Below are 27,620 nucleotides of genomic sequence, written 5' to 3'. Positions count from 1 at the left end.
CTTTTATCTACTTGTTAATTAAACTTCAATCCTTGTATTTTAAACAACTACCACGCTCAATTACAAAGATAATACATGTTGCTCACGGGCGGCTGCTATATTGTTATTATTATTATTATGGCTTCCACAAACGTGAGGGACTGCTCCCGCAAAAATTATATAAATAGATGAATCATACCAGTTTAAGTTTGTTTGTTAAGTTTATTTCGTTTGAGGACCGACATTTTTCGCAGAGACAGATAAATGTTATGGAACACAAATTTTCGATGCTGAAACAAATATTATAGTACTTCCACATCAAGTTTAAGATTCGATTTTTGAGTCCGACTGGTTGAAAGAAATTAACATTTGAATCAATGATATTTGCTCTATATGTGGTTCGATAGAAAAAATTTGACCGCTGAAATTCTTTTTTGATTTCAGGCAACACAAACCGAAAACTTGACCGTCTTTGCACAATATTAATATGCTCGCTGATGTTGAACGCATAATAATTGTTCACCAATTTCGATAGCAAGAGAAGATCTGTTAGCACAATGTAATAGTGGAGAGGTAATAAGTTCAGGGATCTCAGTCGTTCGCAATAATCAAGGTTCCGTAGGATCCATTTCGAAACTTTTTCTTGAGATTTATCAATGAGTCGCATGTCAGATTTTGAAGGCATATAACAGTTAGATCCATAGATTAAGATTGGAATAAGCGTGTTCTTATAAAGATTTAGTTTTGCAGTAACCGTCAGGAGATATGATGTGTTTCTTTTAATTTGGTGGAAGAATTTGTTGGCTTTACGAGTCCGCAATTCTACATGTTCCTTCCAAGTGAGGCTGTCGGTTATAGTGATACCAAGGTCCTCCACAGTTCTCGATTGTTCCAGCGACCATTGACCCAAAACCGGACTTAATCTCGACTTGATATTGAAATCTATGTACTGACATTTCGATAAATTGAAGCTGATGTTATTTTCGTAACTCCAACGCAATGTTGAATCTAGATCTTGTTTGATTCCGTGTGCGTTTCCAAGATTTTCATTATATAATAATTTGAGATCGTCAGCAAAAAGAAAGACTTTGGAGTTGAAAACGGTTTCAGGTAAGTCATTAATGAAAATAAGAAAAAGTAGGGGCCCAAGTATTGAGCCCTGAGGTACACCCGAGGTGACCGGCGAATTCTTCGATTTTAGATTTCCAATTTTCACGTATTGCAGTCTGTCGCTCAGGTAACTCTTTAAAATCTCGAACAGCTTGCCACGTATTCCAATGCAATTGATCTTACGTAAAAGTATTCCATGATCAATTTTGTCGAAATCTTTGGAAAAGTCAAAGAGAAGTGAGCTATTTTCTCGATTGTTTTCAGAACAGAATTTGTATATCTTATCTAAGTACGTTATCATTTGAAGAACAACTGATCTTCTTTCACGAAAGCCGTACTGTGAGTCAGTTATGAGTCCTTTGAAAAAATTTAGAATTGAGCCATACAACAATCTTTCTAGAACTTTCAAGACAATGCATAATAGTGTTACAGGACGATAATTTACAACATCTGCTTTCGATCCTTTTTTCTTGAAAGTTGGGCTAACTGCTCCTATTTTCCATTAACTAGGATAGGTTCCAAGGCGCCTAAAATTTCTGAATAACTCAAAGATGGATTTCGTAAGTTCTTTTGCGCAGTTCCTGAGGACAACTGCAGGCAAGTTATCAGGCCCACATGACTTTGATACGTCTAATGACCCAAGAATTTCAACTATTGCTTCTTCCGTCACAGTAAAACTGTTCAAAATTCTATTTTCATTCAAACTGCTTTTGAAGACAGATGACACGGTAAAAACTGAATAGAAGTATTTATTAAAGAGAGAGGCTTTTTCAGCATCACAGTTTGCTACGTCTTTGTTCCATTTAACCTGTGGCGGAACGGACGGTCCTCTTCGTAAGCTTTTAAAATACTTGTACATGGCTTGAGAATTTCGTGAGTTGAAAAACTTGATTCGTAATTTTTCTGGTCTAGGTCTACCGCTTCTGCTAGACTGGTTCTCGACGTTTCTATCTTGAGTCTCAACGAATCATTGTTGGCTAGTGAATACTGTTTTCTCTGTTGCGTGTTAAGCTTTTTCATTAGATGTGATGTCGCAGGCGTGATCCAGGGTGGCAAATTGGATCTATGCTTACTCCGTCTTGGTGTGAATTTAGTGATCGCCTCGAATAACCAATGATACCACTCGCTGAGCATCCGATCGCAGTTGCTATAACAAATAGGATTAAAAGGGTTAAGACTTAGATTTTCCTTCAGACCAACGTAATCGCATTTACAGAAGCTCAAAATTTTGTGCAATTCGGTTTTCTCGTTCTTAGCAGGACTCAGGTCAAGATCTAATAATATAGGTATGTGATCAGATAAACTAAAAGTTTTGAGCAAAGAGTCGTCGCAATTGACGTCGATAACTATGCTGTCATCATTAAAGAAAATTTGATCGAGTATGTTTTCACCACATGTGGGAAAGAAAACAACGGGAATAAAATTTTGGCAATCAAATAGATCGACCAATTGTTTCTCATATAAGTCGGCTGACTCTAGTGTTTTCCAATTGACAGAAGGAGGATTAAAATCTCCTACTACTATGACCTTTAACTCTCTCCACTCATCGTTGTCTAGAAAGCAGAAGAAAGAGTTGAATTCGTCAATTGTGACTGGGTATTTGCTGTTACTAGGAGGGTTATACAAACACAAAATTAGTACCTTTTTGTTATTAACAGTTATGAGCGAACCTGCAAACGCAGACGCTAGTTTGTCATTCAGATTCTTAACATCAATTGGGAAAGAAGTAATGTTGTTCCGCACGCCAATCATTACACCTCCATGTTTGCTCTTCAGATTTGCATTTCTTTCGCTTCTGTAGAGCTGATAATTTTGCCGGAAAAGTTCACTATCGCTGATGTCAGCTGTCAACCAAGTTTCAGTTAAAGCGATGATGTCATATGCAGAGGTTTCAGCCGCGACAGCAAACTTCCTTCGACGATCTAAATTTAGGAAGCTTCTTGTATTGAAAACTAAGCAACTAAGAGAATTTTGTAGTCAATTTTGATTACGCGACAGTTTCAAAACATTTTCTTCTTCGCTCGTTAAAATCAGGTACTTTACTTTTTGACCCTTAAAGTATAGCTGTTGGTTTTTAATACGGATGTCTAGTTTCGAAGCTCCACAGGCTATTAGGGCACGCTTTTTGAGTAGCATTGATTATTCGACTTGAATTTCTTCTTGGTTCAGAGCTCTTGACAGGAAGACAGGAAAGTCATAATCGACCAGCTTCCGTCCTTTTGCGAGAAGCTTTCTCACTTCCCGCGGACTGCTTACAGTTACCAACATGGTTCTTGGCTGCTTCCGATTTGGATTCTGCTTCTCTAACCTCCTGATCTTCTGCACATTTGTTTGTTCACCAAGGAAATGAATTAAATTATCAACTGGATTGTGCTCCGCGTTGAGCAGTTCTTCAGTTCAATTGGCTTTGGCTTCAGGAATACCATTGATGCGAATTTGGTTTAAAATGACCTGATCTGGCGCACTCCTGGTAAAGCTCCGTTTTTTCGAGCGCACATGTATTCTCTGTATAAACTTCCTTAACGCCTTCAGATACAAATTTTTTTCAGTTGCTCATTCATTTTGGAGCAATTAGCTAAGTTTTCCTTGACTACCTCATTTACGGTTTCCTTAATGTCATCAATGTTTGGCAGTTCGTTGACTAGCTTACGTGTGGTTTTGTGTTGGGCTAATAAATCGCGGAAGAGAGAAATGACCCAATCTTTTTGCATTTTATGTAGATGTTTACTGACAGTGCTCACATCTTCAATCAATTCATCAATCGTCGGATAATAGTCCTTCGATTGTGATTCGAGTCTTTTTCTCGCAGCGTGATCTACGTTTGACATATTAATATTCCTTACAAGAAAGCACGTGAGTATTCGGGTTAACTACAGGGATTTCTCAACAATTGTTGCAAGCTTGTTGAACTTTATCTCTTGATATGAATTAGAACGATGGAGCTAAATCTATTTTATGCGAGAGAACACTCGGAAGTGATTTGCGCTTGTATCGTTATCATTAATACCAACAACTACAGTTACAGTGTGTAGTTTCTTTGGTCTTTACTGTTGAAGAGTTCTGGTCAATTCCTCAAGGGTAGCACCTCTGAAGGAGTGTTTTGTCGATTTTGTCTGCTTAGGGTCCAGGTACTTTGTCTGCGATGTTCCGATGACCAATCTCTTTGAGAAGCCTGGAATTCTCTTCGGCTTGAAGCGCGGAGTCAACATTCACCTAAGAAAGACTGTGGCAGGACATGGAGAACAAATGATCAAACAGATTTTGAATATATATTTATGAAACAATTTAAAAATTTTGATGAGAAACAACATGGTGATGTTGATGACTGACGGGTGTCTCATTGTGTGTTCTGTCACAGTCCCCTCACTGAATGGTTAAAACAAGATCTGAAGAACTAACTTATTAAATAGCAAACACTATTTAATAAGTTTATCACAACATTTAGGTTTATCACAACAATTACCACGTTTTAATAATTTTAATGTGACTAAATTGGGCTAATATCCTATGAAAGCTGTTTTGTCCCCGCTCTATTCAATTTCCTTAATTCTCATTGATGAGTCAGGCTCGCTCTGCTCATCGACCTTTGTGGTGATAACTTTTCCGACATCGATAGAGTAACAAACTGTGGTCATTGATTTCAGTAGGTTACTGGAAGCTCAAATGATTTCGTAGGGCAGCAAAATGTTGGGTGATGTATTCACTTGAGTTGAGTGCTGTAAAGCAGTGCTAATGGCTCCGCAAGAACTTTTCGTTTGTGCCCCCCCCCCCCCCCCCAGTTTGTTATACAACCCCCAGTTACAGAGCACGTGCCATTACAAAATAAATCCTTATGTAAGTATATTTCTCGTGCGTTGGGGTTTTCAAATAATGTGCACCCACTAAGCTGGGGGGGGGGGCACAAACGGAAAAGATCCTTATTTTTGTATAAAAGCTTCTCACATCATTGAAACGTACCTCTCGGAGGCACCAAGCTGCACACTATCAAGCTCTTTGTTGGAATCTTTGTGTTTGTTCTCTATGAGAGCTCTCTCGGCCTTTCAAAAACTTAGGACTGAAGCAAATAACAGTTCGAAGAGAATTGCCCGGCGTTTTATATAATTTTGCCAATACGTCAAACGTCGTGATCAAGGGAATCTTAATTACTAGTAAAACGTAACGGAAATAGGTTTTATAGAGATCCTCTAGTATTCTTCTCATCTTGACCTATGAGCTTGCAGATGCTATCAAATATTGACAAATTTGTCTAGACAAATTCAAACACGTAGCCCTAGTTTACGAACAACTAAACCACGGAGTGCTAATACTTAAGCAATTTTGGAACGTCAATCTAGTGGAGCCTTATGTTAATTAGCAAATTGCTGGATATAAAAAATGGGATCTTTTCCGTTTGTGCCCCCCCCCCAGCTTAGTGGGTGCATTTTATTTGCACCCCCCAGACGCACGTGCAATATTTTTACATTGTGATTTACTATGTAATGGCAGGTGCTCTGTAACTGGGGGGCGCATAACGTACTGGGGGGGCACAAACGGAAAAGATCCAAAAAATGTCTAACTTTTAACAGAACCTAATTAGAATGGACAAAAAAACCATGAGGATCTTTTAACGATTATCGCATTGACGCTCAGTTGGAATTGTAACTCCGATATTTGAGTTCAAAAAGCAACCAAAGCGTTTTCATAGTGAAAGAAACCTCTCTGATCTCAACAGATGGCAGAGAAAATTAAAACTGCGCTCCTACACTAGCTGCGTAATGGCAATTCTAACTTACTGCTCACTGGCTCATAGCAAAGGATGCTCAGACTACAGAGAATCTCTAATTAAATCACATCTCCTTGTGTCCTTTCTTTCGACTTGCAGCTACAAGACTTTCTATATCCATAGCAAATAAGTTATGACGTCTTTAGTAAATTGAAGTATCAAAGAGCGAAATCACATAGCACAGTTATTGCGAGTAAATAACAGACAAAAAGGTCATCAAAAATTGTTAACATGTTTCTGTTTTCATAGAACCACCCTAGTCTGCATCGTAGCAATTCTGAGAAATTTAAATTAGGGTTTATTTATTCGTATCTTATTGTTCCGACCCATTTTAGTGGGGAAGCAATGATATGCTCAACTGGGTGGTTTTTTGTTCAGTCATTATTCGCTGGTCGATGTATTTATCGTACAGAGTTGTGAGTGGTATCATTAAAAAGCTTGTCAAGCGCAGAATATCAAATTAAGATTTTTTTGAATTTCCTTTTTTACCAGGGGCTTGCGGAGGTTTAAAGTTTGAATGTTAGGCTCACTTCCGTTGTTTTGTTCACATTTTTCATAATTATTTCAATCTGCTGGAAAATTTCAATCTTTTGAATTCTTATAAAATTCTTATGAACTTTCACTTGTTTCAAAGAAGGTTCCGCAAACATAGCGAAAACGGCAACCAAAATTGCTATTCGTCTGGCAACTGAAAAAGTATCTGAAAAATCTCTTGAAGCGTACAATCATGCAGACTAATCCCCTTAAACAAAAACCCCGGTGTACAACCTATTGGCGTAGGAGAAGTTTTTCGTCCTATCTTAGGCAAATACATCAAGCGTATAGAAAACAACATGCGCTTTGTGGATGTACACACGTGACACTCAACCAGATCCGAGACACCTTTGCTAAGATCATGACGTTGAATATGATGTCGAGGTTGAGCCATCTCTTCAGTTGCTTCAATCTGAATGCTTTTTAAACAAAACTACTAGCACTGATGAAAACGCGCGACTAGACAGTGAAGCTAATGGCTTATGGGGGTCCAAGTTCAGCCGTTATTTCTTCGACGTGAAGATCTTTAACCCACTTTCCAATACATGCCCGAAAAACTCCGTAGAGGCGTACTAATATTATGCGTCGTTGAAGTTCCTCGAATATGAGCAACGAATACTTGACGTCGAGAAGGGTAACTTCGTTCCGCTCGTGTTTTCCTGCATTGGGGCGCAGGACCGTCCGCAAAGTGCACTATAAAACAACTATCTAGCAAAATTGCTGAAAAGAAAGACGGATTATACTCGACGCAATAACATACATATGCACGAGAATAAGTTCCGCTCTCCTGGTTTCAGGCTAACGAAGACCAAGTTTGGAGACGGGCTTTGCATTAGATATAAGATTGAGAAGGTCTAAAAGAAGTTAGTGCCATGACTTCCGAGCAAAGCCTTTTTTATTTTGTAGGCTCTTATTGATGGTGTTGATTGATTGCTGTTTATCATATCTATTTTGATTCTAATCACGATGCTTTAATTTCTCTATCTTTCGCATCTGACGCTTTAATTTTTGACTACTGCCAAGATAGGATATAAATATACATAGGAATTGACTTGCCGCCCCCGAGTCGACACTATCCTTTTAGAGGAGGGACTTTCTTTTAATTGACCTTCTTTTTCTTAAAGATAGCGTCCTTCGTTATAAAAGTTTTTTTTGCTGAATTGTTTGAGTGAACTCATTTAGCTAAAATTTAGCCTAAATATTTGAAAATTTAATGCCCCTCTTTGGCCCAATTTACCGGTAGTTCAGACATTAAAATTGCCGACGCGGTCATCGTTTATAATGATTAGGACTATTTTTTTTTACCTCTGGTTCCTATGACATATTTGGATACCTAAGGAGCTATTAAAGAAATGTCAATTGATACCTAATGATTTTCGCTACTATAGATCGATCATTATCAATTTAATCATTTATTTTTGTTATTTTGACTTTTCTATTCAGCTTTTTCGGTAAGTTTTGGAGTTATTCGTTTTTTTGGACGTGAAACAACAGCTAGATTAGTTTTGGTCTAATTGTAGAGTTTTAAAATTAAGAAGTTATTCTGATTGTAATGGCGCGCTGTGTTTTTACTCTTATGTTAATTTAATGTTAATTATTTTTTATGTTATTTTTCATGTTAATTACAGAACAGAATTTTTTCAAATCACAGCTCAATTTCTCCCAATGGAAATTTGAATGAAGGTCAATGAACATTCATTAATATTTCAGCAAAAATATTGTTTTTTAGGCTTCAAAACTATGTCTAGGTAAAAATATTTGTGAAATTTTGTTGTGCTGGTTTTCATGTCCAATAGGCGGTAGCAGGTTGACCATTTTACTGTCTTTCAGTTGAAAGCAACTGGTCTGTTTACTTATAAAAATGTTTTCAGATTTTTTTCGTATTGGCGTTTTTTGTATCATTTCTATCCTTTTGTAGTATTGTCTAAGCAAACCGAGAGGTCACATTATTTAAAGTGAGTGAAATGGTTTTTTGTGTTTGCAAATAAACTTTTTTCAGAGGTTTTTGAGTTTTGGACGTTTTCCTATGTTGGGTTTTTAAAGTTTGTTGCTGTCTTGTCCGATTATCACATTACTGAACAAAATATACTTTTATTGATGTTGAAAGAAAATGTTTTTAGTGAATGGATTATGGTTTTCAAGCTTTCGACTCTTTTTTTCGTAATTGACTTTTTGATGTTTGCATGTTTTTTTGTATTCGTAAGACATTCTGGATAGTTTAGGGTGTTAATGGTTTAATGGGGGTATAAATGGGCTGATATCGGTTGATAGATAATGGTTTTCATATCTCTGAAATTAATTGTTTTCAGAAAGTATAAACATAATTTAACTTTGCCTTTTTTTAGTTTTTGTCTGCATTTTAATTATTCTCAATCAAGCCAGGTCCTATATTTCTCTGGTGAAACGAGCGTCAATTTGTATAATTTAGGTTTTATCTGCTATTTTTACTGTTATTACGTGTTTGAAAATATAGAGGCATTGAGTTTTTGTAATTAAGCTTGTTCTTTTTATTTGACTTTGTTGTCTGTCTTTTCTCCTAGTCTCCTTTACAGCAGATATCATTGGCCCTCTAATTAGGTTTTACTAATTTGTCGGCTTAAGTTTAAAGTGATTTTTTAATTGGATACACCAATTTTAACAATTTATGAGTCTTATTTGGTGGACAATTGATTCAAAAATGTGGTTGAGCGGGGTCGGAACATTGTGCGAACGCACATTATCAAGCCTCCTTGTTTACATTTGTGTTAGCTGCCAAAATTGGTAGAAGCTGTAATAATGGCCCGAACTTAAACCCGTGGAAACCCAATGTATGCTCATTACTATCTGCTGGAATCACTATTTCAATGTGCTGGAAAATTTCAATCTTTTGAATTCTTATAAAATTCTTATGAACTTTCACTTGTTTGAAAGAAGGTTCCGCAAACATTGCGAAAACGGCAACCAAAATTGCTATTCGTCTGGCAGCTGAAAAAGTATCTGAAAAATCTCTTGAAGCGTACAATCATGCAGACTAATCCCCTTAAACAAAAACCCCGGTGTACAACCTATTGGCGTAGGAGAAGTTTTTCGTCCTATCTTAGGCAAATACATCAAGTGTATAGAAAACAACATGCGCTTTGTGGGTGTACACACGTGACACTCAACCAGATCCGAGACACCTTTGCTAAGATCATGACGTTGACTATGATGTCGAGGTTGAGCCATCTCTTCAGTTGCTTCAATCTGAATGCTTTTTAAACAAAACTACTAGCACTGATGAAAACGCGCGACTAGACAGTGAAGCTAATGGCTTATGGGGGTCCAAGTTCAGCCGTTATTTCTTCGACGTGAAGATCTTTAACCCACTTTCCAATACATGCCCGAAAAACTCCGTACAGGCGTACTAATATTATGCGTCGTTGAAGTTCCTCGAATATGAGCAACGAATACTTGACGTCGAGAAGGGTAACTTCTTTCCGCTCGTGTTTTCCTGCATTGGGGCGCAGGACCGTCCGCAAAGTGCACTATAAAACAACTATCTAGCAAAATTGCTGAAAAGAAAGACGGATTATACTCGACGCAATAACATACATATGCACGAGAATAGGTTCTGCTCTCCTGGTTTCAGGCTAACGAAGACCAAGTGTGGAGACGGGCTTTGCATTAGATATAAGATTGAGAAGGTCTAAAAGAACTTAGTGCCATGTCTTCGAAATTATATACGATGCAGTGATGTCTCATAGTAAAAGATCACTACTCATCCATTGGATTGTACTGCGCGACTTCCGAGCAAAGCCTTTTTTATTTTGTAGGCTCTTAACGATGGTGTTGATTGATTGCTGTTTATCATATCTATTTTGATTCTAATCACGATGCTTTAATTTCTCTATCTTTCGCATCTGACGCTTTAATTTTTGACTACTGCCAAGATAGGATATAAATATACATAGGAATTGACTTGCCGCCCCCGAGTCGACACTATCCTTTTAGAGGAGGGACTTTCTTTTAATTGACCTTCTTTTTCTTAAAGATAGCGTCCTTCGTTATAAAAGTTTTTTGCTGAATTGTTTGAATGAACTCATTTAGCTAAAATTTAGCCTAAATATTTGAAAATTTAATGGCCCTCTTTGGCCCAATTTACCGGTAGTTCAGACATTAAAATTGCCGACACGGTCATCGTTTACAATGATTAGGACTATTTTTTACCTCTGGTTCCTATGACATATTTGGATACCTAAGGAGCTATTAAAGAAATGTCAGTTGATACCTAATGATTTTCGCTACTATAGATCGATCATTATCAATTTAATCATTTATTTTTGTTATTTTGACTTTTCTATTCAGCCTTTTCGGTAAGTTTTGGAGTTATTCGTTTTTTTGGACGTGAAACAACAGCTAGATTAGTTTTGGTCTAATTGTAGAGTTTTAAAATTAAGAAGTTATTCTGATTGTAATGGCGCGCTGTGTTTTTACTCTTATGTTAATTTAATGTTAATTATTTTTTATGTTATTTTTCATGTTAATTACAGAACAGAATTTTTTCAAATCACAGCTCAATTTCTCCCAATGGAAATTTGAATGAAGGTCAATGAACATTCATTAATATTTCAGCAAAAATATTGTTTTTTAGGCTTCAAAACTATGTCTAGGTAAAAATATTTGTGAAATTTTGTTGTGCTGGTTTTCATGTCCAATAGGCGGTAGCAGGTTGACCATTTTACTGTCTTTCAGTTGAAAGCAACTGGTCTGTTTACTTATAAAAATGTTTTCAGATTTTTTTCGTATTGGCGTTTTTTGTATCATTTCTATCCTTTTGTAGTATTGTCTAAGCAAACCGAGAGGTCACATTATTTAAAGTGAGTGAAATGGTTTTTTGTGTTTGCAAATAAACTTTTTTCAGAGGTTTTTGAGTTTTGGACGTTTTCCTATGTTGGGTTTTTAAAGTTTGTTGCTGTCTTGTCCGATTATCACATTACTGAACAAAATATACTTTTATTGATGTTGAAAGAAAATGTTTTTAGTGAATGGATTATGGTTTTCAAGCTTTCGACTCTTTTTTTCGTAATTGACTTTTTGATGTTTGCATGTTTTTTTGTATTCGTAAGACATTCTGGATAGTTTAGGGTGTTAATGGTTTAATGGGGGTATAAATGGGCTGATATCGGTTGATAGATAATGGTTTTCATATCTCTGAAATTAATTGTTTTCAGAAAGTATAAACATAATTTAACTTTGCCTTTTTTTAGTTTTTGTCTGCATTTTAATTATTCTCAATCAAGCCAGGTCCTATATTTCTCTGGTGAAACGAGCGTCAATTTGTATAATTTAGGTTTTATCTGCTATTTTTACTGTTATTACGTGTTTGAAAATATAGAGGCATTGAGTTTTTGTAATTAAGCTTGTTCTTTTTATTTGACTTTGTTGTCTGTCTTTTCTCCTAGTCTCCTTTACAGCAGATATCATTGGCCCTCTAATTAGGTTTTACTAATTTTTTGTCGGCTTAAGTTTAAAGTGATTTTTTAATTGGATACATCAATTTTAACAATTTATGAGTCTCATTTGGTGGACAATTGATTCAAAAATGTGGTTGAGCGGGGTCGGAACATTGTGCGAACGCACATTATCAAGCCTCCTTGTTTACATTTGTGTTAGCTGCCAAAATTGGTAGAAGCTGTAATAATGGCCCGAACTTAAACCCGTGGAAACCCAATGTATGCTCATTACTACTAGTTAGTTCTGTTAGGTTGCTGGAAACTAGTTGTAATTTGGGAGCAAATTATTAGTTCTTTTTGAGAGATTGTTGCTAACTAAACTTGGCCCGAGGTGTCGGAATATCGTGTGACGCATTTTGACTAGCTTTTTTTTCTGTTATGAGCAGCAGACTTCAAAAATTTGGAGAAAGGGTGATCGAGTGCCAAAATATATGGAACTTGGCATACTAATCTCGTTTCTTTCAGAAAAGTATTGCTTCGAACCGCATGTTGACTACTAGATTCAATGCGTGTTTTTGAGTTTTTATAGTTAGAGTATTACACAATGAATTTCAGAAATTAAGTGTTCGCTAGCTGGCGCCGCAGTTATTTTTCTCATTTTTCTGTCTCATTTTTCTCTAGAAAAGGCAGTTTGTACTCTTTGTTTTGAACCATTCACTACAGCAAGAAAAAATTACAATAGTTGATGAGAATTTGTGTCGTTTCTTTACTTTTGTTTCCTAACATCAATTAGAATTGAGCATGCGAACATAATAGGACTAACTGATACCAGATGTTCTTCTTTCAATTAATCGCCCTAAACTTGAAAAGTGTTTGAAGCAGATTGTGGGAGGTTATTTATTAAAATAGTGGCATTATTCGTCTGAGAACAGTTTGGGTACCACTTAGCCTCATTGTCTCATCTTATTATTGGAGTAATTAGTTCTACTGGGCCACCGTAATAAAGAAGTGTTTCGGGTGAAGGGGGGCAAAGATTGATCTATATTCAGCGTTTTTATTGGCAATTTACTTTTTTTGGGTATCGTTATTGACTGCTATAGCTTCTGACCCAGTTCCGTTTCGACTTTCGCAGGAATAAGGTACTCATTAAGGAAACTAGTCTACAAGAAGACGATCTTATTACAGTCAGTAAGACGCAATTTAAGATGATTTCAAGCATTATGGTAGCTGTAATCAATAGTTAATCCTGCATTCTGATGTAAAGTAGGATGAAATGTCCCCTCAAAATTGATTGCATTTGGAGGAATTTTTAGCCAAGTTCATCTGATCACAACTCAAGGGTTACAGCCTGTAGTTCCTCTCAATTGTGACAAAAACAGATGAGATAAAAAAGAGACCTATCTCTGTGACAGCGTACAAAGGGCACAGCAGCTTGCCCAATTCTATCTTGCCTATAAGTTGATCTAAATTGTGACATATCTGTGCCGATGAAACGGGCTATTGTTATTCAAATTGCATTCTGCGGTGAAGAGAAATGGAATTGAGTCTAGCTGATGGGTTTGCAATTAGCCAAAGTATTTCTGACACAGTTTAGCCAAAAATTTGGCCAATGTTGTTAAAACTACTATTCAAATATTGAGTAGTTGGGAGTTTTCCTTACTGCTCTTTTTTCAACAGCACTTTTTATCTCGGGGCGCTTATGCCCAACTTATAAGCACGATTGAATTTCGCAAATAACCATCTAACATTTGCCCCATTTGGAACAAAAGGGCTCGAATTTATGGAGTTGAGTTACCTTGTTGTGAATTCCCTTCCCTCCCCAGATTAGGAGACTTGATTCCTTGATCGCTGTTGGCTATATGTTCAAACTATATTCGATTTCTCCCCACTGATCTGACGTTCTGGCCATTCTACGTCTCTTCTTGTATCTATCCTTCTCTCTCCCTCTCTCGTTCTCTCACTCTCCCCTTTTATTCGCTCGCTCTCTCTTTCTCTCTCCGTTTCTGTCTTTCTCTTATTCCAACTCTCTCGTTATTTTACCTGTGTTGGCGGCAGTGGTTACTTTGTAGCATTTTTGTGAACATTATTTCATAATCGGCACTGTTGGCTCTAACCAGACTTGTGAACTGTAAGCCCGGATTGTCACTGGCTTTCACCTAGTTGTATAAACACCGTCAATAATTACTTTATGATTGGTTAATGAAAGCGTTAAGCTTTGTCCTTTTCGTTTCCTATGTGAGATACTGCGAATCAACCTTCTGATTTATGACCCTCCCGTCAAATTCGTTCCTTCTCGAAATTGCACACATAGGTATCATTCCTCAAATTGTGACAAATGAGCATGCTGAACAGTATTGCTACCTGATGCTAATACGAAAAGTCGCCACATAAATTTTCATCAAAAGCACCACACTTTGTTACGGAGGTTACTGCGCTGCTTGCGGATACAGTTTTACTGCTCCTTAAATTATTGCACTGACATTAGAATTTACCACCCGAACCCTTTTCACAATGTCCTGGCATAGCCCAAACAAAACTTTTTCAGAGTTTGATCTTTTCTCTCTCAATAACTCTTATTCTCATTTGTACTACAGGTACGTTGGTGACTCATTCCTTTAATCACATAAGTAGTCTAAAATGCGATGTGTAAATTGGAATTTTGTTTTTGTTATGGTTCATTTCATTAACAGGTGGTTTTATAACAAGTTAATTATCTATAGTCTATAGGAGCAAAGATATCAATAGCATGTCTTCGATAGTTTACCTCTGTTAAATGTTGTTTTGTCTATTCTCTGTTTAGGAGTAGTTCCAAACAGCAGGCTATAAGTCTTGCTTGAATATGTAAGTTTTCCAATAATTGGAACCAATGTTGGCAGCAATTTTGCTTGAATTTTCATAATGATAATTATGCTGCGTTGCGGTTAATGCTCACAAATAGGTGGAGAATTATATTCCCATACTTTGCAGCCGTATATGAAATGGAGGTGACATGCGCGTCCAATTTTTTTGTCAAGATAATTTTACGTGACTTATAATTTTAAGTGACTGCGTAGTAAAGTAGGTTGGATCTTGGAAAAAGCTCTTGGAAAAGCAATATGACCACTAAAAAGATTTGATTTGTCCAGGAAAAATTATTGTTCAGCCCTCTGTATTATGTATTTCACAAAAAAAAACCTGAGCTAAATTGGACACATTTTTCAGAAATGTATTATTTTACTGTTGTGCTGAAAAACACGACTTCTGGTAGATATTTTTGAGAAAAAGCTTGGGTTACAAATTAAATACATGTCAACCAAATTAACTTTCTGGACTTCTATTGTTCCAATGTTTCTTTAAAATGCGAGAGCAATCTTTTTTTCTAGACCGAATCGTAACTTTTCTATGTATGCTACGAAACTGTGAGTGTAGCATTTTGATGCTGGTGGAACACTGATTTGAACAAGAGAGTGGTTAATTTTATGAGCAATAAGAATTTATAAATTTTTGGGGGCTATTTCAATTTTGGCCGGTTGTCACTGCATATTTCTGGCAAATATGACTTAATTTTGTAAAGGATATTGTAAAGGATGATATGTTTAAAAAATCAGACATTTGAATAATCTAATGAATAATCAATAATCTAATGAATAATCAAGAATTTTTTTGTAGCTGTTGAAGAAAATTGGCCCACTGGTTAAAAACTTTGAGCACAATTGGTTGATTCTTTTTTATAGAAACCCGCTTGTGGTGACACGCTTAAGGTTAGAAAATCGAAAAACTTTGTGTCTATTTATTTAATACTTACCCATCATTACCGGTTTTCAACTATTTTAAGGGCCACAAAACGAAGTGAACCAAAGCTCTCATTGGTGACATGATAATGTTTTTCTTTTAGTCATGGAAATTCTGTCTCAAATTGCTCATTTTCAAAGCTTACAGGACCAAATTTCTTGTGGTCTCCATTATTGTGACTATTCATTTTTGAATAGAAAAACTAATCCTAATGCTAGGTTGACATTTGTTTAAACGGACTATAGGACCAGGAGAAAAGAACAAATTGGCGCTGGTGAAAGTGCGTCAACTTTTTTCGCATTTCAGTTTATCGCCTCAAACCCATTCATTGGTCAGTTTTAATAAAAAAATGGTCAAATCAAGCGGTCGGGGAATTTTTTTCTCATTAGTAGTGCTTCAGAAATTCACTGAGCAGGAAAGTAGGTGGTCACTCTATTGTAACAGATACTAAAAACTTGAACATTTATTTTCGACAATTCCTGAAATCTTCTCTAAATAGTACATAAAATCATTGCGTAAAATTACAACGGCTTATCATTTTTTTTCAAAAATCTTTTAAATGCAATCATTGTCACAGACGATCAGTCAAAAGGGATGTTTTCTATTTCTGTCTGCTTGTATATAATATATCATATTCTTATTGTTCAAAGATTGATATCATCCGTTATCAGTTAGAAAGTACAAAGACTTTTTGCAAAAATGTTTCAGATTGTTTGTCGTTTTCCTCTAGTAAATGAGCAATGAAGTTTTTTTTATCTGTCTAACTAACTGGGGGTAACCTGTCAGCTTCTTAATTTTTGCGAAATCTAACCCAAAATCGTTTCGTATAAAGACTTCCGCGGTTCCCAGTGAATTGATAAACTTTTTTGTAGATCTTTTGGGTATGTGCTAGGGTTTTCTTGAGGTCAAAATTTAACTCAACTTGTGTTCCATACTCATCTTTCGAGTATGGATTAAATTATATTTTTTTTATAGTTTAAGGTTAATTTTTGTAGCTGGCTGGAAGCTGAGGAATTATTACGGTTCGGTGTTCTGATTTGTTTGATTTTAAAAAAAATATCTTTGCGTATACAAAGTGCGAATGAACAATTACATCGTTTTCGTTGCCTGGACCCTTTCATTTAATTGGTTTTAATTTTAAATGTCTTTGTTTCATTTGTTTCTATATCACTGGGGCTAAATCGCCTGATAACTCTTAAGTTATCTCTGAATTTGGAACTAAAATGAAATTTCACCGTAAAATATTATTTTCATTTGATTGATAATAATCGTTTCTAGAGATGAATTTGAGTTGTTACTGCAAATATTTTTTAGTGTGTCTAGAGATTGTGTATCATAAAAACATGCGTGAATTTTTGCTGTAAAAATTTAATAGTGCTTTTTGGAAAAACAGTGACACCAATTCAAATGTCAATATCTTTAAAGCCTAATTCAGATTTGCACGGGGGCATGTTTGAACCTAGATGTTGTAGCTAGATGGGATGGTTTGGCCATTATCGTTGAAACCTATCGTACCGATTTTTCTCATGCAGTTTTAGTGTAGAATTTGGCTGTTTAGATTTTTGAATTTTTGCTGCGGCAGTTTGCTGCTTAAAAACTAAAAGCCAGAAAGTAGAAAGCGTTTACTCACACTATGGCAGTTATCAGTTTGCATTTTTAAGCTGAACATATAACTAATTGTTATACTCATCTGAAAATCAAGTTTCTGATTTATTTTTAACGGCCATGACTTGCCGAACAATTTTTACAATTCAAAAAATGATTTTTTTTGGGGTGCTGTCTTTTGCGAGTCGGAGAGGAGTACTTTATTTGTGTGGCGTCTTTTTCTTTTTTGATTGGTATTTTTGCTGTAGTCTAAAAACAGAAAGTGCAATGCGTGAAAACCGTTTTAAGGTCAAAGTGCTGCAGAACAGAGAGAATATAGAGTGGTTTTCCGTTTTTGTCGCTAATAAAACGAGAAAAGTAGGTGTAGAAAACATTTTTGCTAAGCGAGCAATTTTGCGCATGTGTGGCATTTTCAAAGCAGTGTCTTTATTTAAACTACATTTTTTTTCATTTAGAAGTGTTCATATTGTTTACCCAAACTAGTAATACTGCGTTTGAAAGCATTTCTGACCATATGAGTTGACTACAACTAGTGTCCTACAAGGATCGGACTTCATTGTATCGATATATTGGTCAGAGTCACGTAACCTTGATTTAAGAACAGCCTTGTAAGATTTAAAGGATCTTTTCCGTCGCCCCCCCCCCCCCCCAATACGTTATGCACCCCCCAGTTACAGAGCACGTGCCATTACATAGTTAATCACAATGTAAAAATATGGCACGTACGTCTGAGGAGTGCAAATAATAATCAGCCACTAAGCTGGGGGGGCACACAAAACATCCCCTAAAAGTTTTGCCTAAATGTTTGGAGCCCTGTTATTTTTAGGGCGAAATTTGTAGCAAATTTTAGTAATTGAACAAATTTTTGTAATTTCAAGTTCTTTTTCTGACATTCTGTTAGCATTTGGAAAATATTTCTCTCTCTTGTAATGCAGAGTACTTTGTTTCCTACCACCTCATTGCGGTTTATGTCACCCTTTTCATAATGAATAAGTTGAATCAATGACAGTTTGTCTTACTATCTTGGGTAGTGTGACGGTCCTTAAAATTTCGAATCAATTAAACTGATTTAAACATGTACACATTATCAGATAGAATATTCTAGATTGATGCAAGCTGTAACTAATATTTGCTTAGTAAATAGAGAGAGCTAATTTGGTAGTAGCAGAAAGTTAACTATTTTGAAACCTCAAATTTTGCTAATTTTGAGAGAATATACTTACTCAATAAGAATATATAGAAGTTGTCGATCCACAGCATCAGAAGACAAACCGCTCAGCTGAAAACCTAAATAATCAAAACCCATTTTGGAAATTGTGCATGCACACACGCAAACAACTTGATTAGTACATTCATGCAGTAAATCTAACTACCTCGTGCAACAAGAAGATAAGAATTCAGCACACCACATGGTGACAGGAAGGAAGACAACTCCAACAGCAGACGATTGGCTAAAAAACAGATCACGGCAGTATCTGGTCAACAAGTCAGCACCTAGAGCAACTTAACCTACTACACCACCCGTGCTAGAGAAAGACGAAAAGGCCGAAATTTCACAGGTGCCATCAAGAAGCAGCTCTCCAAGGGTTCGTTACAAAATTTAGATTTTGCAGTGAATTTTAAAATGCTCTAAACTTGATGAACGCTCAATCACTTTCAATTGTTTGAAATCATCAGTCTGATACCAAACAGTATGATAACAATCACAAATTGGAGCGTGATAACTGATAACTTATAATGATGTTTTTCATATTTCTCCAAAAATATCAAGCTTTTGATTGACCACATTAACCTTAAGTCGGAATCAGAGGCATAAAACATAGTTCTAAGTCAACAACGAACTTGAGTCTGAGATAAGATGTAACTAAGTGCAAGATAGTATAGAAGGCTATGAGTTTGAGAACCTAAGGTACGCAAAAATCTACTAACACAAAAATCAGGTTGATCAAAATTGACATAAAAATCTTAGGAAATTATTCCACTATTTGCCTAAAGTTATGGCAGCTAACCCAAACATTACGTTGAAAGCCTATGGAGGGAAAGAAAACGAAACTTTTAATGAGTTTGAAAGACTTCTACGGAGCATAATAGGTGTAGCAGCAATTCCAGGTGCACAACAGGCAAACTTTCTCTCTATACACTTGAAAGACGACGCTTTGCGTTACTTTAACAATTCACTAGACGACGCTACAAGAGCTAACTTAGATCTGAGTTTAGCAGCACTTAGAAATAATTTCTGCAACCCTCAACTACAGGAGCTTCATAAAATAAAGTTAGAAGGAATTAGGTTTGACCCGAAGAAAGACACACCAGAAAATTTCTTAGTAACACTGAGAGACATGGCGCTCAGAGCATACCCAGATCCAGAGCCAACGCCAGTGCCACCAGCAAACCCAGCATTAGACGCAGGTGCAGAAGCCGCGCGCATCGCGGCCGCTGACGCACAAAACGCTCAGAATTTGCTTTTTACTCAAACTGAACGGGCAAATCAAATTAAAAGATATTTTAAAAAATGCATGCCAAGTTGGTTAAGAGCAAAACTTTTAGAGCAGCCTGATAATAACACAGTTGACGACTTATGTTTGTTAGCGAGACGACAGCTGACAATTCATAATCTATGCCGAATGGACGACTATACTGAAGGTGCGTTCAATGAGATGAGTAGCACAATCTCAGAAAATTTAGTCAATGCACTCTCCAAACTGACACAATCACAGGAAGCAATGGACAATAAGGTCAGTGAACTGTCCAAACAGTTTGAGGAGCAATCGCAAATAAATCAGCAGAATTTCCGAAGTTCAAACCAAAACTCCGGTAATAATTATCGTGGTTTTTCAAGGGGGAGAGGACGAGTCAGAGGTAGCGAACGCGGCTATCGTGGCAGAAATAACTACAGAGGAAACAATTACCGAGGCCGTGGTTATTATAGAAATAACTACAGTCTGCCGGTTCATCAACAACACTTTCCAGTACAAGTGAATCAACAACCCTTGCAAGAACAGGCAGTAGACCAGACAGTAGTTCAAGTTACTCAACCTGACCCACAGAACCATATAGAGACTACGCAATACGCTAGTGTTTTCTGCTATAAATGCGGATATCCGAATCACTTAGCTAATCAGTGTTCACTCAATAGTCGTGGAAAGCGTAGAGGTGCCGGAAATTTCCCATTTCAACGATCAACAAAAAACTACTAAAGCCACAAGTTCCACTAGAGTCCAACAATAGTTTAGACAAAACTCACTCTAATGAATCATTAGTAAACTGTTTAGAAAGTGATGATAGCGTAAACTTAGAAAAAGAGCTTTGCGCAGTAATACCCCTAGAGGGTGAATTCTTATCGTACGTCCATTTGAATTTTGACAATAAACTTAAAAGAAAAGCACTGATAGACACGGGATCGTGTGCTAATGCGATTCCAGAAAAACTCTTAGGTGAGATGCAAATTAGAAAGGTCAAATTATCATTTGTAGAACCTCGTTATAAAAGTGTAAAAATGGCGTCCGGTTCACCAGTCGTAGTTGATAAAGCCGTGAGATTGACACTTTATATAGCAAATTACCAATTCACAGACGATTTCCTTGTATTGCCCACAATGAACTCTGTCATACTTGGCAACCCCTTTTTTAAGAAAAACTCAATTTGGATTTGCCCTTCGAACAATTTACTGAAACTACCAGATATGACAGTTCAGCTTAATGAAATTCGACCCAAAAACGAAAAACCCAAATTCCTAAAAAAGCTGAAGAAAATTCCAATTTTCCTTAACAAAAAACATGCCATACCACCTTATTCACACGCAGTTCTTGAATGCACACTGAAAGAAAATTCCGATAGTTTTTCAGGATGTAGTGGGGTAGTAATCCCTAATGACGAGTTTGAAAATTCTACTGAAATTGCACTGACATCCTCACTCAGCTCAATTGATGAGCACGGAAAAATAATGATTTCTGCTGTCAACATAACAGAACATTATGTTCACGTTAAGGCGAACACAATGGTCGCCTCCTTTGAGATTTTGAGCCAGTCCCAGGCAGACCAACTTATCCAAATTGATCCGCAATTGATAGCTTTGGCTAAAGTGCAAGACCCAAATAATCTCGAAAACGGAATTAACCAGTTAGTTCAAATGAATTGCTCCGAAAAAATGTCTTCCAGGCCTCCTCCTGAATATGGAAAATTGTGGTTTCCAACACCTGAAACATGCTTTAACCCTGAATCATTACCGCCACTACAGCGTGAGATTTTTGATCAAATAAAACATTTTCAGACACTTGAAAGCATAAACCCTAAATCGAGTCACGATGATCGTGAAAAATTTCTCGAAAATTTTAAGTGGGAACAGTCAATTTTAACACGTGAACAGAAGTCCGAAGTTGAAAACCTCTTGGTGGAATTTTCTGATATATTTGCTAAACACCGTTTTGACGTTGGTTACAATACCGAGCTTAAGATAAAGTTGACTCCGGAACATAATTTACCAGTTTACGTACAAAGTCCACTCACGCCCATACATTTGCGAGATGAACTAGTAGTTGAACTTGCTCTCATGCACTATTACAATCTGATAACAACCTTATCGCATTCTAAATATAGCAGCCCTGTATTTGCACAACGAAAGTCATCCGGTCGCTTGAGAATCTTAATTGACTTGAGGCGTATCAATCACCTGCTAAGGAATGACTATATAAACAGCAATTTCTCGATATCAAATATGAGTGATGCAACAAACCATTTTGCAGGAAAGAAATTTCTGAACAAACTCGATTGCTCACAAGCCTATCATTGTGTGCAAATGGCTGATGACCTTTCAGTCCAACTGCTTTCATTCAACTTTGCATCCAGAACGTACGCCTACAAGTGCTTGGCCCAAGGTCTTAGCAAGTCAGTCACAGGGTTTAGTTCCTTTGTTAGACACTATCTTGATCAGTGTCTAGCCGCAAACATTTGCACACAATACATGGACGATATCGGAAGTGGAGTAGAAAAATTTGAGGAGCTGGTGCCAAACCTCAGGAAAATATTTGAATGTATTAGAAAATCAGGACTTAAGCTATCACCAAATAAATGCCAATTTGGAGTTCAACAAATTACGTTTTTAGGAAAAGTAATTACACCAGCAGGTATCCAACCAGAGCGGGAAAGAATTAAAAAATTTTTGAGTAAACTAACAATGCCAAAAACTGTTAAGCAAGTGAAAAGATTAGTTGGTTTCCTACAGTTTTGGAGAGACTTCATACCTAACCTAGGCGAAAAGCTTCTACCCTTCTATAAACTTTTGAGAAAAAACGTAGAACATCAAATTACCGAGGAGCAGGAAAAAGCATTAGAAATTTTGAAACAAGATCTACAGAAGGCAACTGATTTAACGCTCAGACTAGCAAAACCAGGACTTCAATACGTTCTTTTATGCGACGCAAGTTACTACGGAGCAGGATTTGTTTTAATGATAGAGGATTATATCAAAGATCAGAAAAACAGGCAGAAGAAAACATATGCTCCAGTTGCTTTCGGAACAAAATTGTTTAACGAAGCACAGTTGAAATTTTCAATTTATTATAAAGAGTTTCTTGGACTATACTTTGCCTTAGAGCACTTTTCTCATTTCATCTGGGGTACAGAAAAACCCGTTATTGTGTTAACCGACAACAAAAGTTTAACATCGTTTTTCCAATCAAAGTCAATACCGCCATCTTTATGGAACTTTCTTGATCGACTTTTATCATACAATCTTGTCATAGCACATATACCCGGAAGAGCAAACTATGCAGCTGACTTCTTATCACGTGTTCAAACAGACCCTGATCAAACAATACAATTGAAACTATCAGATCGTATTCCAGTTCAAGAAATTGAGGTCGAAACAATTGCAAAATCACCTGATGTGATGCTTTGCTCAATGGCTAATTTTAGCAACCTATTCGATAATAATCGTGAACAAACAGACCAGAATATCATATCCTGTTTAAAGCAAACTGGATTAGATGATGGATTGCTGTCCCAAGTTGAAAGTCACGTTAACAAGATAAACGATCAGGCGGAAATACCAACAACAGTTCGCATCATTAGTAAACCAACTCAAGTTAATGCAGTTTTGATGAATGACCCCAAGGACAGTTTAAAAAACATATCAGATAAATTAGAGCCGCTAAATTTAGAAGCCGAGCAACAAAAGGATCAAGTCATTAAAAAAGTTATTGAATGGATAAAGAAAAATAAAGTTGACGATTTGAAATATGCCTCCTTTGAACTAAAGAAGTACGGAAAGCAATTCAATCGGCTAAAAATTCAGAGTAACATCCTATACAGAGAATTCTATGATCATTCAGGAAAAGTAGCCTGCTTACAATATTGCCTACCAAAACAGCTGTGGAAAGAAGTGCTTTACCGCCTTCATAATTCAAGGACAGCGGGTCACATAGGCATCTTGCGAACAATCAGAGAATTTAGGGAGAGATTCTATTTCCCAGGTTTTACTGAGTACTTTATTCAAATGATCAAAAATTGCCTCACGTGCATTCAACAAAAAGCAATATCAAACAAATCGCTAAGAACATTTTTGCAGCCAGTCTCTTCTTTACAGTCGTTCCCAGGGGACATGATGCAAATAGATATTGCAGGCCCGTTTAGAGGATCATCACCCTACAAATTTGTCCTAACAGGAATTGACGTTTTTTCAAAGTACCTGTTTGCTACACCCTTAATTTCGGCTAACGCTCAGAAAATAGCACAGGAACTAACCTCAATCTTTTTCAAGCATAGCTACATTCCAAAAACAATAGTATCTGACCTTGGAACTAATTTAGTTGCAGAGTTGATGCATGAGCTCTCCAAACTCTTGGAGGTCAGAATCCGGCATGCCACACTGAAGCATGCGCAAAGTGTAGGCGTTGTTGAAAGATCACACGGAGCATTGAAGAGAATTCTGAAGCTAAACACAAATGAACAATGGTCAAATTGGCAGCTGTACGTACCGCTTGCAACGTATATCCACAACACTTCATATTATTCATCAATAGGGTGCTCACCGACATCAATTTTTCACGGCAGAGAACCAATTAAACCACTTGACGTACGATTCAATAAATCTATCAAAACTTTAGATCTGAAATCAGATTTTGTCACTGAGATACAGGACGCAATGCAAAAATTATTTTCTGAAACGAAAATCAACCTAATTCACAGGTATCATCAATATCGCAGATACTTTGATGAGAAAGCAGCAGCGCAACCGCTAAAATTATTTTCATTTTGCCTAATTCTAAACCCAAAACTTATGAACCAAAATGATTTTGGAAACAAATCAATGAATGTTTGGATACCCCTTTATAGAGTTGAAAAAGTTTTAACACATTCCAATTATCTAATTCGGAAAGTTGGAACGAATTACACGCAATGTTTACACAGAATTCGACTAAGACCATATGAGCCTCTTGAATCTCCTGTTGATTTACAACAAATTGACCCGAAGCTGTTTGTGCCAGAGCCAGCGTTAGGAAAATATAGACAGGAACCAGAGTTATTTGATGAACAAATACCAAACCTCTTAGATCAAACGTTTGCAGTGGATGCACCAGAACAGGAAGAGCAGGAGGATGATCAACCAGTTTCAACTACACTTAGCTACGAGATAGCAAGACCACCAGGACCACCTGATCAAGCACCAGGAGCAATAGCAATACCGCTTCCTGTACACCCACTTCCACCGCATTTAATTGAACCAGAAAATCGTGAAATCCTTGTTGAACGTCAGGTTGCTCCACAGGATGAAAACATAGAACCTCAGGAACAAGTGAATGTAGAAGGTGCACAAGGAAATGACGAAAGGGAAGCGCAAAATATAAACCTCGATCAGGAAAACGACCATTTAAGACTTCTACATGAGGAGGATTTTCCTTTCGCTAATTTCCCAGAACCATTTGAGATGGATGCAAACACAACAGCGCAATCGAACCAGAGGATTTCACCGAGAGTTAATTTACCAGTAAAACCCAGAACTCAGGAAAAACAAAACAAAGGTCAAGTTACACCACTTGAGACACCGATATTAGCCAGAAACACAAAGAAGCGAGTTCAGTTTCTCCGAGATGTTGACAATCATGAAAAATCAGTGAAACCAAAAAACAGAAGTTTCAGAACGGTTGAAGTCCCTATGCTCGAAGAAAACTTCACAATACCAGGAGCCAGATTAACAAACACTGAAAAACGTAAAAACATCATAAAATCTTGTCGAGAAAGCACAGAGAGGTTAGCATATAATAGGGGCCCATCTCGAGCAACAAAACTGGATCTGAAAAGAAGTCAAACAGAATTTGACAGAAATCAAGAACAAGATCTGACGTCTTTGCCAAGTTCAAGCCAAATGTCTCCGAAACAGCCTTCTCCATTGCTAGATTTGGTAGTAGGCGCAACAAGGCGAACACGAGTGCAGAAAGAAAGGCAGAATACAGCTGGTCAAATGAAAGCAATCTTTGGACCCGATTTCAAACTCTTCTATAGTACAGACGATATTCGAAACACAAAACATTCTATCGTTCAATCAGTGTCGCGTGAATCACCACTGGAAGGCCTGGCGAACTTCAGTTGCAACCTATCTAGAAACTCAAAAAGTGAAGAAATTGGAGAAGGCTCTGTCGTTTCGATATTTGACAAAAACAACCAACGCTTTGTTTATAACCTAGTCACAAAATTAACAAAAACTGATAAAGCCTCGTATTCAACCCTGAAAACTTGCTTAGTAGGCCTTAGAAAGCATGTTCAGAACCATAACGTTCAACGGGTGTCAATTCCACAGCTTGAATGTGACAAAAACGGCCTAGATTGGCCAATGGTTTGCAAAATGATCATTGATGTTTTCAAAAATGACAAAATAGAAATCTATCTGCATGTAGGAAAAAGGTTATCTTACCAGAGAAACGTCCATGTAGATGCCGAATGCTCTCACAATTGAATTCTCCACAGAACGCAAGGGAGCAAAGTGAAATCAACAAAAAAGGAAGAAAAAACCGTATTGTGGTCAAAAATGGCACAACAATTTTTGAGTATTTGTTGACATAACTTTAAAAATAAATGAAACAATCTAAAGGACATACTGTCTAAGAAGCCATTAAAGCAAACTAAAGTCAAGCCGTTTTAATCAGGTATCGTGTTGAGTACTAAACAACTGAATAAGTAAAAATTGGGAAAAATGCCAAAAAACAAATTCCTGTCGGAAAAACCCAAATAACATGTAAAATATTGATTTCCGACCCCTAAAAGGGGGGGTTGGGAATCATTACTCACCAAACGGGATCAAATGGTACCACTCTCTATACCCAGTTTTTTCATTCATTTTGCGACTTGACCCTCCCCCTAGGGAGTAGCTAGTGTCAAAAAAAAATATCGAAAATCAAATTTTTGTTTGAGTAGATTGGTCACCAGAGACTTTAAAAGTACAGAAGCAAAAGTATAATGTCCTCAGTTACAGCTACTGTCTATCAAAAGACAATGACTCGATAGGAAAGTTCAACAATTAGCACAAATTTAGAACAACCTGCAAATGAAAGCAAAGTTTTAGTACGCAATTCTGAGTTTATTTCAATACCAGAAGTTTCAATCGCCTCGCAAAACTTTGGCAGCACGCGGGCAGATCTCACCATTAACTCCGAAAGAGTCAAATTCATTCTGTGAGCTAAACATTTCAAAAATTCAAACCATAAGAAAATGTTACGCGTAAAAGAGACAGAATTTCTCGTTAAGCTGCAAAAATAACAAAATGGAACACTCAAAACAGAACATTAGACTTACTGTTCGATAGGGATTTCAGTTATGGGCTCGCAGTGGTAGCCAATTCTATTGCCATTTCTCTTTATTTCGTTGTAAAGAAGCAATGCTCCACCACGATTTTGAGATGTAGCAGAATGATAATATCTCACCCAAACAGAATTCTCATTATGATACTCATAGTATACACACAAGTCCACACCAAGCAGATAAGCAAGGCCAAGACACTAGAACACGTTAACAATGAAAAGTTATTATATTGCAAAAAATTATAGTAAAAAAAAACAGAAAATAACCCACCCAGTGGTCACCAACGGAGTTGGCACTGTCCCTCGATTTACATATTTCAAAAGGAGAACACAGATAGTTCAGTTGCTTCAAGCATAGTTTTATGAACTCAGGTTCAAGCATTTTTTCACCACACCTTCTGCGAATAACCTGACAAGGTGATTTTGTCAATTTTCCACCTTAAAACAAGAGTAATGAAACTCATTGTACAAGTTGTTAACCAGAAAGTCACCAAAAACTACCTGATTTTTTTCCAGTAAGAAGGTAGTAAATGCTTGAAAACAAGCATTGCCCAAAATCCTCAGACCTTGGCAAAGGTTTTTCAGGTTTCCCGAGCTCAGTAGATCCCAATACAAAATCTACGGGATCCCTTTCGAAATCAATCCCAAGCTCAGAAC

At 36.9% G+C, this 27,620-nt stretch overlaps 3 protein-coding genes across 5 annotated transcripts in view; 2 read left to right on the top strand and 1 right to left on the bottom strand.

The window, feature by feature from the left end:
• The window catches only part of LOC142334762 (uncharacterized), a 603,346-nt gene extending 598,503 nt beyond the window's left edge, over positions 1–4,843 (bottom strand). Inside the window, exon 1 of one of the 3 annotated variants that reach the window (XM_075383045.1) lies at positions 4,508–4,843. The gene's annotated coding sequence lies outside the window, so the exon portion shown is untranslated. The remainder of the gene's footprint in view (positions 1–4,507) is intronic. The other 2 variants (XM_075383046.1, XM_075383047.1) reach the window with 2 other exon arrangements.
• LOC142334765 (methylglyoxal reductase DkgA-like) overlaps positions 4,486–27,620 on the top strand; it is a 431,775-nt gene continuing 408,640 nt past the window's right edge. The window contains exon 1 of the mRNA XM_075383050.1: positions 4,486–4,499. The gene's annotated coding sequence lies outside the window, so the exon portion shown is untranslated. The remainder of the gene's footprint in view (positions 4,500–27,620) is intronic.
• LOC142334763 (uncharacterized) overlaps positions 12,917–27,620 on the top strand; it is a 45,821-nt gene continuing 31,117 nt past the window's right edge. The window contains exon 1 of the mRNA XM_075383048.1: positions 12,917–14,390. Within this exon, the coding sequence (XP_075239163.1) occupies positions 14,308–14,390 (83 nt within the window). The 5' untranslated portion in view covers positions 12,917–14,307. The remainder of the gene's footprint in view (positions 14,391–27,620) is intronic.

This window comes from Convolutriloba macropyga, chromosome 2 (genome assembly GCF_964194025.1).
Source record: "Convolutriloba macropyga chromosome 2, txConMacr16.3, whole genome shotgun sequence".
NCBI lineage: Eukaryota > Metazoa > Xenacoelomorpha > Acoela > Convolutidae > Convolutriloba > Convolutriloba macropyga.
This window is presented reverse-complemented; position numbering and strand designations above follow the sequence as displayed.